We start from the raw sequence: 21637 nt of genomic DNA on the forward strand, positions 1-21637 counted from the left end.
TATAAAATACATATTTTTTTTTATAGCTCTTTGGATTTACACAGAGGATCATTTACATTCAGAGGATATGTAGTACAATATGGATGTGTATAAAAAGCAGCATCGAGACCTGCTATGGAATGTGCGCGCTCGTTTACCGTAATTGGTCTCTCTAACATTCATTTTACCGTAATAGAAGTCCGCTTGTGTCGGAGCTAGTAGGCTGCGGCGTGAGGGGTGTCGCACATTTCATTACTTTCATGAACAGACTCAATGAAACAGAGTCTGCTATTACGTTACTTGTTTGCTTTCTATGCTTTCAAGGGATATGTTCAGAGATTTTATTGTGATCTTAAGTTTCTAAACCGTCTGTACACGTCTATCATATCAGGCTGGGGACGTAGTATCATGTTGAGACTTGTAGGTGTTGGTCAGAACTTTGTACTATGTTTTTTACTGGTAACATGGAGTTACTTTCATAGGTTCTTGTCCGTTATTTTGATAGATATATTAAAGGTAGTACTTGAAATAATATGTTTCGATTTATAAAGCCATAATGTTATAAAGGAGGTCTATGGAAAAACACTTGGTTAACCATTTGACCTATAATTGTGTTGGTGTGGCGTTAAACCCGACAGAAAAATGTGGAAATAACTGAACATTTGATTAGGTCATAAATATGCAGTAATATGTTGCTTATATTTATTTTTCCGATTTTATTTTATTTCTATTTTTTTATTTATATATTTATTTATTTATTCATTATGCATTTCAGTCGCCGTTTTTTAAATATTTAAGTAACGTCATTGCATGCGTCACGTCATAATAAGGTCTTACGTCATTCATAAGACGTCGATGCACAACGTCCGAAATGGCGATAGCAACTGCTTGTGTGAGACGAATTGTTGTGTTTTCGCTAGTATGTCGTATGTGAGACCTCATACAAACAGGTGCTTTTCAATTGCGCATGCTCACTATTTGTCGAACAGCAAAAGCGTCAAAATGGCGGATTCATTGAGAAGACTGGTGAATATTGGAACTTTTAATGTTCTGCAGGAAAAGTTAGAAAGATGGTTGGACAATTACTATGTAAGTGTTATTTACAATAAATATATCTGAATTGAAACGGTTCATATTTGATGCAAGACACTCCACATTAGGTGAAATACTTCGTATAAAAATAGTGGTATCGTATTTCGGACGGTTGCTAAGGCATTTGACAAGTTTGTGCGATATTCTGATTAGTGCCACGTTTTGTTTGTTAAGTGATTTACCAAAATGAGAATTTACTTTCATTAATTGGAGCTTCTTTAACAAGCATATGCATTTAAATTCAGATGAAAACTCTTCCTTTTTCGAAATCTACCGCCATTTTCAATGCTAGCCTAAACATGGAAATCGTCTGCAATACTGCTTACCTGGCTATTAGGCAAGTCATTCTATCAAAAATATTGGCCCTACCTTAAACAAATTCCAACAGAAACTTTCTTCATTTCCTTACAATCTTTAGACATTGTAGTATTGTAGAAAAAAAGTCCTCAAAAAAAATCCTGTCGGAAACTCAGAAAATGCATCATGTTTAATGGCATCCTTTATTCCTTGAACGATTCTCATAAATTCTTAGTTGTACTGTCAAAATAATAAGCATACAAGAAAAACAAACATTTTTGTGTGATTTATTATTTTTATATAATACTTATGCTATTCTGATATTTCTATAACATATTTTTCAACAAGAAATACATTTATCTCCAGTAAATTTTATACCAGTGGGGTCAAAATACCCCACCCACTTGCATTTACATTGCAACTCAAAGAGCACTAAATAATTTGCCCAGTAAAACTAGCACATCAGTAACAGTTTCAGGTTGCTGTATTAAAGACTAAACAAAAAGTATGCATGTGTACTTAAATAGATAACAAATCACTATAAGATGAACCACATCATAGCAAAAGGGGCCATATGATATGATATTTCCTTAACAATGGGAAGTGTTAAAAATAGTTATTTTCGCATCATCTTTATCTTGTTACAATAGCAACCGGTGTTCAAATAACATTATTATAATCATAAAGGAAACCCCTTAGTATATTCACTGTTCTTTACTATGCGCTTTTAAATGTATTATGCCCAGTGTATCATTGTGACGAAAACACAAGAGCAGCCCAACAATCTAACCTGCTTAGCCTGTATTATAGAATAATTAGATAAAATATGTATAAAATTTCTTATCTGAACATTCCATTGTCAAAAAAATATATTAATACGAACATATGTATTAACTTTTATGAATTATATATAAATTACAATGCATTTAAATAGTGATGCTGCCTGTCATATCAGGCTCACGTAGGCGTATGTCGGAATATTATCCACGTTCAATTCAATCTCAAAGTTAAAATATTCCTAGATCTACATTTAGTTCTCGTTTTCTTTTGATTACAACAGTTGGCAAATAACGTTCACTTAAGTAAATACAACTGTATCAGCTAATAATTTTCAAACAGTTAAGCGTACTTAAACAACACCAACATGCTCGAATTCTTCACTGTCAACCTTCATACTGTTTGAACAACAGATGCCTCTACATCCTCCACATCCTACAGAACAGGAAAGTCCATGTTTCCTGCAAGAACATCTTTTTGTATCACAATTGATTTTACAATTACATTTAATGATGTTAAGCAACCTTTCTGGTGCAGCGGACAAATGTGTTTTAAATGGAACAAGTTTATCACCGGTTGAACACCAGCCCCATTCCAGAGGGTTTATTGTATTGCCAACCACGTTTGAACTTGATGGTACACTCTATAGCTATGGTACTTCGCGGCTGCTTCTGTCGGGGGTAATGTCTGTACCTGAACTACACATGTGCTTGTAGCTGCTTTAGTTATAAATTTTCTGTACCTTAAACTGTTCAGTGGTGTTTCAATTAATCCATTGTACAAACACTTAAATGAATTTTCTCCGGCTTTCGCTACCTGTTCATGGGATGAACCATTATTTACAAAAACATGTGCCTGTTGTCTAAAATAAGCATCTGTTGCTATCTTCTTAAACACCGCACCTTTACCAATGCCATATATTCGTGATGTTGTATCACACCCGCTGAAAGCATGAACAAATGGTAATAATCTGCACGTTTCTGAACCTAATGCACATTTTGTCTCTTTTATATCCCATATTCTCTTCTTTTTCATACAATTCTTCGAGTCGGATGTGAAGTACAAGCTGTTGTCTGATTCGTTTGCATGATAAAGAAGTAAAACGAGTAGATCGGTGTCCTCACCAACAACAACAGTTGGAAAATCCTTCGCTAATTTTACTCCTGTTTCAGCTATCAGAACATCAGCATCACCACCAGCGTTTAAAACACAAATTTCCCGGTCTTGCATATGCTTTGTTAGAAGATTGATAAATCTTTGTTTGTTTTCTTTGTTTGACAAAACTGACTCCTTTTTTGTTTTAAATGGTGTTTTCCCATCAAATTTTACTTCTGTTCCAACGACCCCCCTTGTTCTTCGCTCATGAGTTACGTCTTTTGTTGACTGACCGTTGCAGTAGCCATCAAACACTACATGTGCTTTACCATAGCTCCTCTCGACGTAATCTGTATATCTTGAACAAATTGAATCAAACGATGATCCACATGACCAAGGAATTCTTTGAATTAACGAGCCACCATCTAAGACATAATGAACAGTTTCATCTGATATAATGTCTGTACCACATTTGCTATGGTCCCATATAGCCTTGGCCAATAATGGTTTTTGTGGTTCGCGCAAAAGTCCAGCAGAATCAAACAGAGATGATGGGTTGCCACAAAGTTCATACTGGAAAATATCTTCCTTCTCATCTAATGTTATGTCAGCAACAGCAATAAGACGTTGGAATAGAAGTTGTGAATCAACATGTATTTCCGCTCCGTCAACTTTCACACTGTTCTTTTTTCCTAACGTTACAGCTTCATTCTTCCTTTTAAATGTATACTCGATAACTTTTTGATCTGTCATCCCCTTTATAATACCCTCACCAACTTCTTTTGCTGTATCCGCATTTACATTTTTATCTGCAATAACTCCTGTTTCAATGTTTCTTAACTCTACTTCTTCTGCGAATGGATTTCTTTCTTTAAAAAGTCTATAAATGTATTTCTGTCCAGTTCGTCTCTTTTAATTCTTGATTCCGTACTTTCCTTATGCTGCTCACTTGTTATTAATCTATGCTCTGTAAATTCCTGCATTGCATTATTAATCTCAGCCATTGCAGGGACAGAAAGTAACCAATGTGCTCTTTGTGCTTCTGTCATCCCTCTTCCTCTAGTTAGACCACCGACCGACTTAACACTTCGCATTAAGACCTGCTCTATCGCCAAATCCGTTGAAAGACCTCCCCAGTAGCGATCGCTCCTGCGTACAACATGAAACCCATTGCAAAATGCGTTATGAAGTTGTGGGTTGCTATCAGGAAGACTTATCATCTGTTGCAGATACAGATAAGCTGATTTCAGGTACAAGTTGTGACCGGCTGCTGCAAAGAATGGCAGCATTTTCTGCATGGATTTCAGATGTAGACACCAGTTTCCAGTTCGCTCTGCTTTGATAAATGATTTTAGTATATCTATCATTTCCATATATTGCAGCCAAAGCCTAGCAGTTTTATATTTCAAAAGGTCCAACTTCATTTGTTCATAGCTTTCCATCAATTCAAGTATTGTTTTGTTATTTTGCAGAGATTCCGGGGCTCGTCTCTTATTCAATATATCATGAAGGATGTCTTCTACTTTAGGAATGTCACTGTGTTCTGTGCTTTTTTCTTTGTTAATGTCACTTTGTCCCCTTTCTTCTACCTTGCGAATGTCATTTTGGTCTGTGTGTTCCACTTCATGGATGTCACATTGATCTGTGTCTTCTTCTTTGAGAATGTCACTTCCAGTTTCTGGTTCAATGTTATCATTTGTGTCGTCTTTAGTTTGGATAGAATTGTTGTTACTATCCGAAGATTGATCTTTCTGTGCCAGCATCTTTTCAAGCAGCAGAACATTTAATGCGTCATCTACAAGAAAATGTCCTCTGATTGCCCTGTTTATAGCTTTACCATCAAGCATATGTCCAACTGTATTTTCAGCATAAGCAGTCGCAAGAAGTTCTTTCAGGCCAGTATTTTCCATTATTCTGCCAATGCACCCTAAAAAACTCATCTCGGTATGAAATCCACCCAACCGTACCACGACTGATTTAATCTTGCTTTCACTTGGTTCATTTTCTATAATATTGAGTGCCTTCCAGTACAGAGGCTGATCGAAGGTAAGAACCGGGGTTGTATTCGATTGGTTAGATTGTGAAACTACAAAGTGCAGCGTTGAAAAGATACAAGACAGGTCACTTGCACTCATATCAATCATAGGCATGAACACCAAGGATGACTCTCCGGGATACTTTCCATGATGTACCATCTGCATAAATCCGGACCAACCTGGTGACTGTACTCCCAACGGTCGTGCAATTTTAATCAGGAAGTCAAGTTCTCTCAGTGGTTCTTCAATGTCTGCTAAATCAATTAAATGTTTAAATATCATCTCTTCCATTTTGTTACTCTTTTGTTTGTAGAAATGAATGTCAATTTTTGCAATATCAGTTACCTCTTCATTTGCTACATGTACACGTGGGATAATTTGATTCGTTTTAAGTCTAGGAGTAACAGCTGCAATTATGCCCATCCCATGAAATGTGTTCAGTCCATCCAATGTACAAATGTTATGATCGACATTGTCGGCTATGTATTGCACAAATTCATTATTAGTTGTGTGAATAGTTGTTCCCTGTGTAACTGCAGCACAAGATTCATATTTCAGAACTTCTTGATAAGAGGAACAGAAACCAAGACTATGTAAAGATTCAAGTAGCATTTTAGAGCCAACTAGATGATGGACTTGCACACCTAAACCTATCTGTAGTGGTGCGATAACACTCCTTGGGCAAGCAGCTTGCACAATTGCTTGACCTATAGATGCAATCTTCTTTTCTCCTTGTTTGTTATCAATTATCTTATTTAGGAATATTTGGAGACTTTCAGGGACATACTTAAGGTTAGATTCAAGTGACATAATTTCGGATGCTGTTGGATAAATTTCTTTTGAATACTCGCCAGACTTTATATCACTGAAAATAAGTTTTGCTGCTGTTAGTATGATAGCTTTCTGTTCTGATTCACTATCTTGTTTGCCATTTCTATTATAAAAAGAATGTAAAATGGAATGAGCTGTACTTTTAAATGTTACAACGTCATGTTTCCCATTCAGTTCTGATACAATGATAGCATCCCCAAAATATTCAATCATTCTTTTTTTCATATAAGCTGTACCATATGCTTCATCATCCCCACACAGCTCTGACATAATTTTCACAAGATCTGACAGTGTTACCTGATCATGTTCATGATTTTCAAAATACTTCATGGTATCAAAGAATGCGTCTTCTATTTCTTTTTTAGTTGGTCTACCTTTTTTTCTTTTTTGAGAATTAACAGGAGATTTATATGGCGTAGGAATTTGATAACCTGTCCTAAAATTAACGCTACAAACTTGATGATATCGAGCTTCAGCAGCTGGAAGGTCGTGTACAAATTCAAGCCTACAAAGTACATCATTTCCCCATTCATCATTTCTCTGTTTACACACATTTTTTATTGTTTGCTGAAATTCTAGAGTTCTAACTGGGAAAACGTCATAACCTCTTTTATTTTCATTTTGTTTTGCGTCAGTACCACAAAAGATACATTTACTTTCAAAATCAAATGCTGTTTCACCAAATTTCCGTGTCTTTACACTAGAGCTTAAATCAGACTTTTCTTTTGATGTTCTAAGCTGGTTTGGGTGACAGTAGACCCTCCTACACTCAAGATGTACTATCTGGCCCGGAGAAACACATAGCAGATCACCTGAAATTGCAAAGAAAACTTATCATTTAGTACATACCTGATTTGACAAGTACTTCAATAATCTACAGTCTAATATTACCAGTGTTCACTAGGATCAAAGTATGGATTATATTTTACTTATGCATGAATTATAAATTGACATAATCAAATTATGCATTATTCGATGCATGCTTTTAATTACATATATAAGGTAAAAAAAATTTAAGTTGATAATAACAAATAATTGTTCATGTATAAAACAGGACATAACTGGCTTCATTGTTCTTCCATGTCCTCTGAGAACTGAAATCTTTCAACGCAAAATAATTAGAAAAATATAAAACTGTGTACCTTTCTTCTTGCTAACTGTCACTAAACTCATGCACCCCTTTGTACCAAGCTTGGCAGTAGGACCTTCATCTTTTACTTTACAAATAACACAGGCTTGCTGCTCAGTGCTGGAAAACAATATGGAGAGTTCTTTAATATATCACAGCGTACTTCATTAATACTTTATAATGACAAAAAAAAAATCGAGACATCTAGTGTACATATCGCATTGATGTGAACAGACTTCCGTTGCAATAGTTACCTGGTTTGAAATAAAAACGAAATCATTATCCTTTTTTTCAAAACTAAACTAAGTTTCATGAATGCCGTTCAGATATAACTTATAAAATTTCAAAATCATTATGGTCTTACTTCATGCTCATCGCCAGAAAAAGCAGTAAGCAGCAGTAATCAAAGATAATGTACATCTGTTTCATCAGCTTCTCTTTAACAGTGTTTCTAATATAATTAATCGTGCTACGCATTCCATATTTCCTGAAATGAACAAAAAATAAATAAATTTACTTTTTTTCGTTTTAAATAGAAATAAATGGGTTTACTATGTTACAATTCACTACAATTAAAACTTTACAATGAATCATAATATCTTTTCTTAATCAATTTAACGAAAAACAAATATTATTTCGAATAATAATAATATATATTCGTTACTTTCAGTCAAAAATAAACGCAATAGCCTATTTGCAGAGTTTTTCCATTTTTAAATTTATGACCCAAAAACGCTTCCGTAGATTTATTTTTTGGTTATATTCCTTATTAGGCAACGTGTTTTTCTATTATTTTTTTTCATAAATACCTGTTTTTTTCATTACGATTATAGATATAAATACGTATGTTTACTGTACTAAAGCATATGTGGCCAATACTGGACATAATAAAGTGTATTAGCCTCTAGTAAACAAATCGCGAAAACATAAAACATTAAAAGACCTTGCTTATTTTCGCCTCTTTAAAAAGTCATAGTGGCGTAAATGTTGTATTTATTGTTGCAAATAAACGTATATTTACCAATCCTTTGAAATATATTCGTCTTGGTGGTTAAATAAACGGATAATGTAACACTTTCACAGTAAACTTTGCAGACGCTTTGTTTACGTCAGAACCGGAAGTAGGAAAACGAGCGATATGGTGTATGGTAATGGACATCGTCAGAAAACGAACAAAACATAAACTTTCCGACGTTGTATCTGAAAACCCTGTCGCCCGATTTTTGAGGACTTTTTTTTAGTGTTTCACTTCATATTAAAGAACATATTTATCATAAGAAAGTTTCTGTTGGAATTAGTTTAACGTTGACATTCAGAATAACCGGCCTATATCGAGATAGTGCTACTCAGCAAATACCGATAGTGTACTATGAACCATTGATCTGTTTGGAAAGTTTCCAGAAATAACTTCACTCTAACTGATTTGGTATTTAGATCATTCACAAAGGGATTTCTTTTTAAAATACCAGGCTTCTGGGGTGTATGCTTCGCAATAAGGAAGTGACTTTTTGTTAACATATATTAATTGTATCACTAGATTTACCTAAAATAAAACCATGTTTTTGATGATAATTAGATTAAAAATGATTAACATCTATGAATCTGTAAATTACAACAATATTGAATTAAGATGTGCATATTTATAATTGAAACATTTTGCTAATTGAATTTGAAACAGACCAATTTGTTTGACGATATAGATCTATAACAAACATCTATAACCTTCTTTTATACAAACATTAATTTCACAGGGAGCCAGTGCTCGAAACCTGGGTCCTTGGAATACCGTTAGAAGCTCTTCTATGTGAGCTACCAGGCTCCTATATTATATTCTCAATATTTTGTTAATAATTAGTCTTGCACTGTACCTTGACATAGAATTTCAGTGGTTACTTTTATAAATAAGTAATTACAGTCATTAGAGAGACTGATATTGTAATGCCTTCATTGTGGCCTGATTGGTGCCAAGTCCACAGGGTGATAAAAACGTGCAGCAAGACTGGACTCAAGCCTTGGCTTGACTGAGCTACCAGGCTGCCTCACTTGGGGCATAGAATTTTTTTATGTGACGGTGTAATTGTCTGTGGTTTTACCAAGGTGTCTGTCTGTGATGAAATAATGCCAGAGTAGAGGGGCACCTGGGGTCTTACTCCACCATCAAAAGCAGGAAAGTTGCCCTATGACCTATAATTGTGTCAGCGTGATGTTAAACCCAACCAGCATCATACTGTTTGTTTCTGAGAGCAATTTATGAAAAAAAAACTTAGATACATCATTCTGTCCTCAAAAAATGTAACTTTGTTAGAATATAGTTTAGTAATTAATCCCATCAAGCTGTATCATTGGTATGAGTATTAATTAAATGCATAACTAGAACCTTAGCTTAAGGTAACTTGGGTTATCTGAATCTCGTGAATATTTAATAAACTTGTCACATACAGAAATAACTTTACAATTATCATTATTGACTGTTGCAAGTAGTATTAACAATATGTTATTCAATTGTATTAGCTATAAGTTCTGTGACACACAAGTACAGAAATTAATTAACAAATTGACAGTGTAATTGTACGCTTTTAATGAAAAAAGTAAAATGGTGGCATAGTAGCTTAATAAGCATTCTAAGCCTTCCATTAAGATTTTTTTTTGGATAAAAATCTGTATCAGTTTTCCTTTTCTATGGTGGGATGTTTTGTAAATAATAATTCTGATTAAATAGATTAGCTACAAATGGATTTAGTGGTCAATCTAACCATTGTACAATATTTTCATTATGCACATATTTATTTTAGTTTAGACAAAATGGGTTCATTGAATGCTAATAAAAGTGCAAATAGAATCCGGAACCACTCAAAAATGTAGTGATCAATATGTTGGTAATAGTGATTAGAAGGTCATTGAGGACTTTATCGTATCAGATCAGAATGTATGGCCAGTATTTGTATATGAACTTTTATATACATTTCGAGAATGTTTCAAATTTGATAAAGGATGTGATGTCATTCAGTCTGTCTGATTTTTTTCAGAAGATTATCTGACAGGTTGAGTTTTCCTCCTTTTTAAGTCAAGAATATGATAATCATTTCAAACCAGAATGCTGTTTTTTCTTGCACTACAAGTTTTCAATACATGAACGTTGTTACAGACATAATTTTACTTAATTTACTATTATAGTGCCAGTTTTTGAAATAATTCTGCTTTCTTTGAAATGCATAATATTATCAGTGTATACTTCCACTTTAAAAATAAGCAATAACAAATTATTAACAAAACTATGAATAATATTCACTGTTGAATATCTTTGTTTTACTATGACCATTGAAATAAGTAGGTTTTATTCAAAATTTTGTGAGAGATTCATATCGCATGCTGACACATTGTTATGTGTTTAATAATTTATAGCATAATCATGTATAATGCCATTCAAGCATAGAATTATATACATGAAAAATAATACTTCTGTATATATATTGTATCATTTGTATCAAATATCTTTCATGGGTTCAACAAACAATCAAATGGTATATAAACAATATTTCATAAAGTAGGGTTCTCTTGATGGGTGTAGATTGAACTAAATGAATAATAGATTAATTCATTGTATTTTTGTGTTACAATCAATAGCTGCTATGGATGGTCATGATTTATAGTTATTTTATCAAACAGTATTTTTTTGCAAACTCAGCAAGATAAGAAATAGAAATTTTAGTTCAAACATGAAATCCTTAGAAAAGTGTTTGCAAGGTTATAATTTAGGTCAGATGGCATTTCAGCCTGATGTAAAAATATACTTTTTAAGGTGAAACAGTCAGATATTAAATTTTGAAACTGTTCTATGTATGCAGAACTATAAATTTCACTTTTGACAAGGAAAAGCGTGTTCTTGACATAATAAATAAGTTAGTAAAACAACTCATAATTTTGTTTGATACCACTGTATAATTGTTAGTTTAGTAGAAACTTTGCTGTTTTTATGATTGCCCAATCCATATCTGATTCAATTGTTTTTTTCCATTTCTATCACAGAAGCGAATATAATAATTATAATGTAATACATGCTTTAAAGATGCACTGTGTAAATCAACTGCTATAAAGAAAACATAAAATTTTGTAAAATGGCAAGAGGTCTGTGCTCAATAAAAAGTGCTGTTAAGTAAAATTTTAAACGATGAATCAGATGTCATGTCAAAATACAATAATTATTGTATATTAAGAAGCTAACTAACATCTACCTGTGATAAAAAACGATATTTGGTCTCATTCACTTTTTATCTGTTGCATTAACGGCTATAGAATAATTTAAGTCCTGTAATATGTAGATAGGCTTACGTTGGAATGTTTGATTAAACCATTTTATTTGAAGATAAGATTTATACCAAGTGAATGCGAATATCTTTACTGTGTACAGCATTAATGTCACTTGATAATAGATATAGGTAACATTGAAGGGAAGGTAGCTTAATATTAAAGTTCGTAATTTTCGGAAATTGTATCGTAAAGTTTTTAAGAAAAGTTGTCTCCTGATTTTTCACAAAAGGAGCTGCTGTGAAATTGCTTGAATATGTTGGCTTAAAGTTTTGTGATGTAAGCAAAAATGGCTTTTTACACATGGTGACATGACTTCTTAAATAAGTTGTATGTTTCTGATTGAAGCATTCATCTGTCTTCTAATGTCTTGATGACTTCTAACAACCTCTCTTATTCATTTGGAAGCAGATTCTATAATTAATTTGGTTTCTAATGTGAACTGAATTTATATTATTATTAATTTTAATATTCTTTTTTGATGTAAGTAAATTTTTTATGGGGCCTCTGTGGCCAATTGGTTAAGGTCACTCACTTCAGACTTCAAATCACTTGCCCCTTACCAATGTGGGTTTGTGCCTCACTCAGGGCGTTGACTTGTTCATGTGAGGAAGCCATCCAGTTGGCTTATGAGATGTCAGTGGTTCTACCCGGGTACCCACCCATGATGAAATAATGCACAGGTTGGCACCTGGGCTCTTCCTCCACCATCAAAGCTGGAATGTCGCCATATGACATATAATTGTGTTGATGCTACATAAAACCCAACAATTTTTTTTATGGAAGCAACAAAGAATTCAAAGGGAATTTGGGGCACATTGGTTAGCTGGTAAGACCACAATCCTAGCAACCCAGGTTCAATTCCTGGTTGTGACTGATATCCCAGCAAGTTGTCATTGCTTTGCAATACATTAATTGGTACTGTTTTCAGTTGCATTGGCCTAGACTGTATGCTAGGGAGGTACATATAACACTGGCTGTTTGCTTGACAGGAAATAATGTTTGATTCATTCCAGGCAGGAACTTTCAACTACTCAACCAAAATAACAAGATGATTACATTGGGTATCATTACTTAAATATATGAAAGCTGACTTACTCTTAATTGTGCCCTAGAACTTGAGCAATTATTTATAAGAACAAGATGTGACCCATATGCAAAAACTTTTTCAAAGCACGGTACAAACAGGAACACTGCTGGAAAACAATGTTTCCGGTTCTGAGCAAAAGGGGGACATATACTAGCTTTCTATGCCTAAGTTTAGTTTTTTATGCTTTTTTTTTTAAACAGAATCTTCTTTCTAATCTCAGGTTTTATAAAAAGAAAATGTTTAAATATCAATATTTATTGATCTTCAGAATTAATGATGCATGAAATGTTGTAAGAAGTTTGTAGTAAAGAATCAAGGGGAAATTTCATTTGACTTAATGACCCATAAGTGAATACCTATTTGACGCCATTAAAAGCAAACAACATTCTTTTATGGTTTTTAAGGGATGGAAGGTTATTAAATTTCTGTAAAAGTTGAGTTAGTTTATCGCACAAAGTCAACAATTGTTAACAAACATAGGTCTGGTATCTCAACGAATTGAAGGCAAGTTCAAACAAACTTGATAAACGATTTGAAACTACTTTTGCACATAATTTATTTGTCACAGTAGCTTTAATGGCCTTTTCATTTCGAGTGCACCCGATTTCGATAAATTATTTAAAACTCTTGAAATATTTATGGAACTGGTTATGTCAATACTGTAAAAGAGGAATTTTAAACGATTGTTGTTGAAATTGAATGTACAATATTAGTTAACGTTTTACTGCAGTTTGAAGCAGTTTTATGATGCTGTACTGATAAATGATTTAGATCAATGGGAAATGTCAGTAGGTCCTCAATTTGAAGTCTTTTTTTGCAAACTTTAATGTCCTGAATTCTATAATAATGCAAGAACATATCTTTTTACACAGCACTTTTATTATGCTCTGAAATGGAGGCACGTAATCGCCACGTAATTGCACTACATGTATGCATTCTGTACTTTAGCAAGTTGCTTTAGTTAAAGTTAAAGAGTTTTCCCCATCCATCTAAAAAGATTTGTGATTAGATGTAACTTTTAAATGATTTAAGGGATTTAAATGAAACTTAGTACAAATGTTTAGTATGGTGAGAAATTGTGTTGCAAACAAGAGACAGGTCAGTGTCTCCAAGGTCAAGGTCACAGGAAAGTTCCTAAGGCAAGGGGCATTCACTTCTGGGACAGTTAACACATACTAGAAAAAGCAACTCCTAGTATTAACTAATGTTAAGATAAACTGTCTGATACTTTTTACTATTAGCAGACATCATATTTCGCCAATTTTTTCTTAAGAATCTGCAGATACCTACATATATTATAACCTTGTGTTCACAGTGCTGGACAATTTATATGGAAATAGTGTGAAATTGTTACGTGGTAGACTAGATTTTGTTGATTCTAGAATGACTTGAACTAAGCATTATATGGGTACATCACTTCACAAATAAAAGGATGTATTACACGGGTACTAATTGATTGTACAAAATATAACAATATTAAACATCATAAAATTTGAATTCCATAAATGCCATGGTCCCCACGAAATAAATGTTTTTGGACGAAATTGCTCAGTAATTTGACAGTACATGTATGCGGTCTTCCTTATTGTGTCTTAAAGAAAGGCAAAGCTTTTAATTTTCCCCAGAGATTATCAGCCTTTGGTGGCAAAAGTCCTACTTATAAATGCAAAACTTCCCTGAATATCTTAGAAATTAACTGGAAAATCAATTAATTTTCCTCTTAACCTGTGCTCCTTCCCTAGACCAATAAGATTTAGTTAAAAACTGGCTTGATAAAAATATACATTTAGGGCCATGACCATTGACTTTCTAAGACTGGTTTTAATGTAGTCTAGTTTAAAATGTGGAATAGTGATATTACAACTTATACCGTACATGAAAGGTCCACCGACTAACTTCAGGCCAACATTTGCTTCAAAAGAATTGTACTGGAAGACTTACGATTAACACCCGAAAATAAAACTGATATATACATGTATGAATTAGAAGAATTACAATATTAAATACTGAATAATCATGATAAATTACACTGACCCACAGCCGTAGTAATTGTTACAATGCAGTTCTTATTATATTGTAAAGGTATATTTTACACCAAGTTCCAAACTTTGAAACTTGACTCCCAGCTAATTTTAAATTTTGACTGATCAAGAACAATGGCATACCTCAGATAGGTAATTGCCATATTTCTACCTGTTGAAGTTAATGAATTTAAAATCACCAGCTGTGTCTTTAAAAGCATTTTATCAGCTCAGTGCAAAATTGTTGTATCTACTATAATATTTTTACACAGTAACAAGAGATTTTTCCTTAATACATGACAGTTTGTTTAGATATTGAATGGTATTATGTATCTTAAAGCTGCACGTCTCCGGATTTATGTCAAATTTTAGAACAAGCTTTCTTTTGTTAGTAATTGTAATAGAAAGTAATTTTAATGTGATTCTGTACATCTTACGAATTTTTTATATACTGTAACACTCTTTTAGTCAGTAAAATATGTATGAAATCTCAAAAGCTTTAGTAGCACTATTGAAATCTGACATAAGATAAAAGGAATTTAAACATGCTTTGTATCATACACATAAATAATTACAGTACCCAGTGTCAGCTGCACTGACTGTACACACTTTCACAGTTGGGCGAAGTGTTGAGAAAAGTACTGAGAACCGATTGCAGACGTGCTGTGTGGAGGAAAACACTCATTTTTCTGTCTTTGATGCTCTTAATTTTATGAAAATCTGTAATGTAATTAGGAAAATATAAGCAAAATGCAACCTGAATCAGGACATTTTCCTTGTGTGTATGGTATCCAAAAGTCACATGAGTTTGTCGCCCTGTTAGAACTATATAAAACAATTTTTCCTCCTTTAATTGTTCAAGAATTGAGCTTACTTGCTCAAGAGGCCAAAGTGTCAGCTTCTGTATACTTAAAGTCAGTTTGTGTGTGGAATTAAGAATTAGCATGTACAAAAAAATGTACATTTCTGGTATGAAAGTCTGTTTCTAGTTTCTTAATTGACTGGTGTACATGTATGTATCTGAAATACTATTGAAAATGGTAATAGACCAAAGAGAGAAAATTGGGTCAGTTGTCTTTTGAAATTCCAAGTTGGTGAAATGTGAATGTCTAAATATTAGTAATTTAGTAAGAACTTATCATTTTTAACAGGCATTCTTGCAGCGTGTTTCAAGTATTTATAAACATCTTTAATAGTTTAACTATAAAAATGTTGTCCAAAGCTTAACTTACTTTCATACTGCACAATCAGTTTATTTGGATTAATTATTGAATTTTATATTATTATCAAATCACTTAAGTCATTGACCTAATGGTATTTACTAGTTCATTAAAAGTTCAAAATGGGTTAAGCAGAAAGGAATTTATGTTTAAGGGTAAGTAAACTTAGATCTTTTGCATGGATGGAAATGCACATAATTTTTATACTTTTTTCTTAATAGATGTTAATCTCATCAAAAGTTTTATATCATACTAAGTACACAATCTAAGGAATTCTGTGGATCTAGAAAAGGGAGGTAATCACCATCTGAGTTTCTTCTATCATAAAGTATTATAGACAAAGAATGTATAAAAATGAGAGATAAAATTAACATTGTGCAACAGTACCCTGTTTAGTTTCATCACATGGTTTTTGTCGTTTCAGATTCTTTAAAGAGAAGTATAACTTTCATCCATTATTTAGAAAAGATATATGAATTGAGTTAAAAGTGCAGGTGCATTTTATATTTTCAGTTGAACACATGTGACCAAAATGTTGCCAGAGGCTGTGAAATCATCGAGCTCAACTCTAAGGTGCAGGGACAGCTCTTCAAACTTCTTAGCGTATGCGCACAGGAAGGTAGGCAAACTCTCAATACTAATCATGACTATACCTATGTTATGAAATATAGATCAGAGCTTTCCAGAAGCTGACAAAGCATGGTGTTTGTAAATGAGCTCAGATTCAAGCTAGCCTGGTAGGCAAAATCCAGGTTTTTTCTGTAACATTGATGAAAACATAAAATTGGAGTGTCTCTGCGATAAGAAATATTAAGGTAATGTGACCATTGCACGGTGGAAGATAAATTAATACTTGTTCAATATGCATAGTACCCATTTATAGAACTGCACATTTTAGGTGAGAAATGCGTGATTGAAATGGGTTAGTATATTTTCTAGTTCATGACCATGGTTCTTATAGTATACCTAGGGGTAAGGTATAAGATTTACAGTAGCATTTTCTTTCTGGTCTGGTGCCAGTGGTTCCATCTTTTGGGCAGGCACAGACCTGTATAATAGGTTCTGGACTTGTTTTGATTGCAGTACCATCTGTTTTGCTTGACTTTCACAATGAATCAAGTACTGCCAAAGTGTTATGTTACTAGGACTGGTATGTTTTTTTTATTGGAAATGAAGAAAATCAGAACAGTTGAGTGCTCTCCTGTTGATTCTTTAGTGGCATATATTCCAGAATGGAACCCATTCGTTCTGTAAATATATTTTCTATTTCAGGTGGTATGTATGGAGGGGCAAGTGTTATTAAGTCCCGCCTCCTACCATTCCTGGGCCAGAACTTTTTCACATCCGGTGCAACGACTGACACAAGCCTCTCAGTAATTGCTGAAGCCACTGCCAAGAACAGAGAAATTGACGAAATACAAGACCAGTATGAAGAGAGCTTGAGGGATTTAGAATGTGATCTCAGAGCTAAGGAACTGGAAAATCAGGATCTTAGAGATGAGTAAGTTCATTTCGCAGTTTTGGACCCATTTGTTTGTGGTTTTGGAAATTCAAGACAGTGAAAATTGTTAGAGTCAGTAACAGGATAGTTAAAACTAGGGACATATTGAGAAGTCAAATGGAAATTGTTCCTAGCGCATTTTAGGAAGCTTTTCAGGAGAAGAAAAGATTCTTTATTTGTTTTAGTAAGCAAATTTTGAATTACAGAAGATATTAAGTTACATTACTTTATAAAAGACACTTGAAAAAAATCAGTCCTTTTGAAAAAATAAAAGGTTTTACACTGATGTTACTTAGAACAGTTTTGCTCTAGCCCCGCAATATGGTCTTCAGATGTATATACTAAGAGTTTTGGTTGTAATATGTAAAAAGACTGTCAAAAATGGGCTAAAATTTGCTCTTTTTTTTTGAGAGGGAAGTTCAGCCCAACAAACAGTTACCAACATAAAAAACCCACTGAAATTTAACAAATGGTGATTAGCAATGTCTGTTATGCTAGTATCCAATATAAAGTGACTCTCTTGGACATTTCTAGAAATCTTTATTGTTTATGTCATGTGTTAGCTGCATTCTTTATCAGATTGGCTGAGACTAAGGACCAGGTTAACCGCAGTTCAAGGACGGCAAGCACAGATAAACTCTTCCTTGAGAACGAAAACAGAGAACTTCGTAGAAAGTAAGCATATATATTTACTTGAAAATTGTGTGCAATTTTATCTCAATGTTTGGCTTCTCACTTCAGACTTATAGAAGCAAAAGACGATTTAAATCGTAGTATTCGAAACTCGTCTAGCGCAAAAATAATCGAAGATATGGAAGTACGAGAGCTTAGGAGAAAGTAAGACCAGAGATTTTTGCATGTCCCTTTTTCATATTGCACTGCTTATAGTTCAAGCATCTCCAGTTTAGTTTCACATTATTTAGCTTTTTTCTCATTTTATATTATCTTAAAACTGGCAGTTGATCAATTCTGTATCATTGGGTAGTAATTTAATATTTTATCTGATCTTATAATAAGGGCCACTGGGACAAGAATTTTTCTGAATTTTCAAGTTTTGGGTTTCAATTTTTTCTAATCTGTACAAAAAAAAGTTTGATATTAATGCGGTATGCTTGCACATCAAGACAGGTGATTTTCTGTTGTAGAAATGTTTTTAGGTGTTAACAGTTCAGGTATTTATTGTGTTAACTTTTTCTGTTAAAGGAGCAGAAGTCACCAAAAAAAAAATCATTATTTAGGTCTTGTAAACAACTGCCATTTTTACAACATTTTTGAGAATTACAGTTTTTCTCTTTATAATAGAATAGATTTAATAACATTGACTACAGATGAAAATAAATCATTACCTAAATTGTATATTTTTATATAAATTTCTTTTTTTTCCGTTTCTGTTGTATTATTATTGTATTATTGTTACTAATGTATAAGAACACTGCAGTTAAAGGAGAACTTCAAATTTTTGATAATTTTTTATTTTGCAAAGTTAATAATCAATTTTTTAGCAAATTTTTACATTCCCTTCTTTTCAAAATATTTTAATCACATTTTTATTATTTTGCTAGTCGCTTCAAATTTCTGGAGATGTGGTACATTGATTTTATTTGAATAAAATAAATCACATATATTTCATACATTCACAAGTAATACGAAGATAAATTCTCTATGTTATAACCTCACTTTGTTTTTGGAAGAAAAAAGGTATTGTCTTGTGGCAACAGTTAATTTACACATGATACACAGTATAATGTTTTAACACTTACCTTTTTGTGGAAATGTTTTATATGATCAATCTTGTTTCGAAAAATAAAGATTACCGGTAAGTCGTAAAGGTTACTAATTTTGAATGAATTGCCCCTCGTCTCTGTGGGATCAAGCCATGCATCTTGTGCCTGACCAGCACCTGAAGTCTTCACCACTAGTTAAACTGGAATGTTGCCATTATATAATAAATGACCTGGACTTCATACACTCCATACACATCAGACAAACATCAAATGTTGAATAATTAAATGAAATGTATGATTTTTTAAACAGAATTTACCTGGTATTCAGGTTTCTGACTCAAGATTAAATACAGTGCTCCAGCTAGGATTAAAAAAGGGCAGGGTGCTGGCACTGAAAAGGGCACTTCTGGGGTGGTGGTCGGTCCGGGACCGTGCTCCCCTGGGAAAAAAATATTACTGGTCCATGCATACAGTGCATTTTAACATACTTTAGGCATGGAATTTGGCATAATTTAGGCATGTTTTTTGGCACACTTTAGGTATGGTCTTTTAATAGGCTATGTCTGTCATCTCTGATGCACCTATTTATTAACTAAAAATTCTACTGTTTGTATTTTACTTGGCATTGATTTTCAACTTGTAACATTTCTTTGTAATTGCATACTGAATAACAATATCTATATGTGTTTAGGCCTATTTTACTTTGTTACAATTTCAGTACACATCTTCTTCATGTAGGCTACTTGATATTTATAAATTTATACCTGCAACATATTATATACAGAAAATAAAGTTTAAACTTCCACTTAAATAAATGAAATCAGGCAAAGTTTTTAACTTACAACAGTGTAAAAGCAAGTTTAGCACTTGTAATAGACATATTCCGGGTATCCAAAATTTTATATCCGGATATGGTTACACTTTTTTCTAAAAGTCGTGGAATGTCCAGTTTAAACAATATTTTTGAAAAAATATTATGATGCAAAGACAGTTTAACAGCATTTCACAGTATCTGACATTAAAGTGTACCCTGTCATTACATCTTAGTAAACTAATTTCAAAGAAATCTTCATGAAAAAACGGCAATTTCACAAAGCAGACGACAACTTACTTTCGATTTCAAAAACTTGTAAAACGATAAAATCAAAATATTTTCCTATTTGAATTTGGTTGTGATCGATTTTTATTAATTACATATAAATGTCTGTTGTCTGGACTTAAGTTTCAGTTGTGTATAAAGGGGTATTTACGACTATATTACCGAAAACGAAAGTACACTTTGACAGGTGGCGCGAAATGATAATGATTTCAGACTGGTTTGCAAACTGTTTTAACACTAAGGTTCAATGATTTTAATGCTAGTGGAGCAGTCTATAATATCATGGTCTGCCTCGGGCACGATTACAGCAGGTAATTGTTTAATTGTTTGCAATTATGTCAATGCCCCCTGGCGTGTATCACTCGATAAAAAGGGGGCAATAAAGCAGTGTATTATAATCACTGAGGCAAAAAAGGGAAGTTTGGCTAAAAAAAAAAAAAATGAATGGTTGTAAAACGGGCAGGGTGCCTGGCGGGGCAACAGGGCGGAACGAATTTCGGAACGGGCGATGCGCCCTGCTGTAAATGGCTAGCTGGAGCACTGAAATGTGTTTGCATCTTGTTCCTATGTCTGGGTTAGGAAATGAAGCTTTAAAATGGCCTTAAGTGAAAAAAAAAATGTGTAACAAACTACTACAACAAACAACTTTATTATTGTATTCAGTATACCATTCTTACAGAATCAGTAAAAATATCACATACAAATGAGCTAATAGTATACGATAACAAACCACTATCAAGATACTGCTATCATTATTTGTTTGTTAAATTACATTTGTGGTGCACTTACATTTGAAGACAATGAAAGTGTAATAATTTCAAGGATTATTCTGATGAATATATTGCTTCTTTCCTTGCATGTGTAGGTATATGCTTGCCATGTATGTCTACTTGTATACATTTATCATCGTTTTGCAAGGGCTTAACACTGATCAGTATCTTATTTAATCAAACAATTATTGCACATTATGTACAGCATTAGCTTGCATGGAAATTTCATGGAAAAAATGTTCTGTAAAATTAGTTATTTTCAATCGGCTAAAAGTTTGTTGTATTTAAGATTGGAAGCATTTTATGAGTTAAAATAGACATGATATATCGGCCAACTTTTGAGACATATAAGGCTATTTACTGTATAAGTGGATAATAAGTGGGTCAGAAAATTAGCAAGTTGCCATTTCCAGAAGTTCCGCGAGTGGAAATATTTGTGAATCACTGAAAACTAAAGTGCCAAAGCTTAGCTTGTTTAACTTTACTTGACAATAATGATGTGTTTCGATGGACGTGGAAACTTTTGCTGGCTGATATTTTCTTGTATTTCTTGAATTGCGAAATTTGCTAATATTTCCACATCGACAACTTCTCCACTTATACAGTTATTGTATAACAATAGCAAAACTTTTGTGAAAATCAACAGTAAGCGAAATAATTTGCACGTGTAA

At 33.3% G+C, this 21637-nt stretch overlaps 1 protein-coding gene across 10 annotated transcripts in view; it reads left to right on the forward strand.

Annotated features, from left to right (window-relative positions):
• Positions 1-831: 831 nt before the first annotated feature.
• Positions 832-21637, forward strand: part of LOC123556912 (mitochondria-eating protein-like) — a 35385-nt gene continuing 14579 nt past the window's right edge. For 3 of the 10 annotated variants that reach the window (XM_053543245.1, XM_053543250.1, XM_045347987.2), the window contains exons 1-4: positions 833-1068; positions 16386-16491; positions 17145-17373; positions 17953-18048. In XM_053543245.1, coding sequence (XP_053399220.1) covers positions 835-1068; positions 16386-16491; positions 17145-17373; positions 17953-18048 — 665 coding nt within the window. In that variant the 5' untranslated portion in view covers positions 833-834. Of the gene's footprint in view, positions 1069-16385; positions 16492-17144; positions 17374-17952; positions 18049-18114; positions 18211-21637 lie in introns of all 10 variants that reach the window. The other 7 variants (XM_053543247.1, XM_053543248.1, XM_045347991.2 and 4 more) reach the window with 3 other exon arrangements.

Source organism: Mercenaria mercenaria, chromosome 5 (genome assembly GCF_021730395.1).
Source record: "Mercenaria mercenaria strain notata chromosome 5, MADL_Memer_1, whole genome shotgun sequence".
Lineage (NCBI taxonomy): Eukaryota > Metazoa > Mollusca > Bivalvia > Venerida > Veneridae > Mercenaria > Mercenaria mercenaria.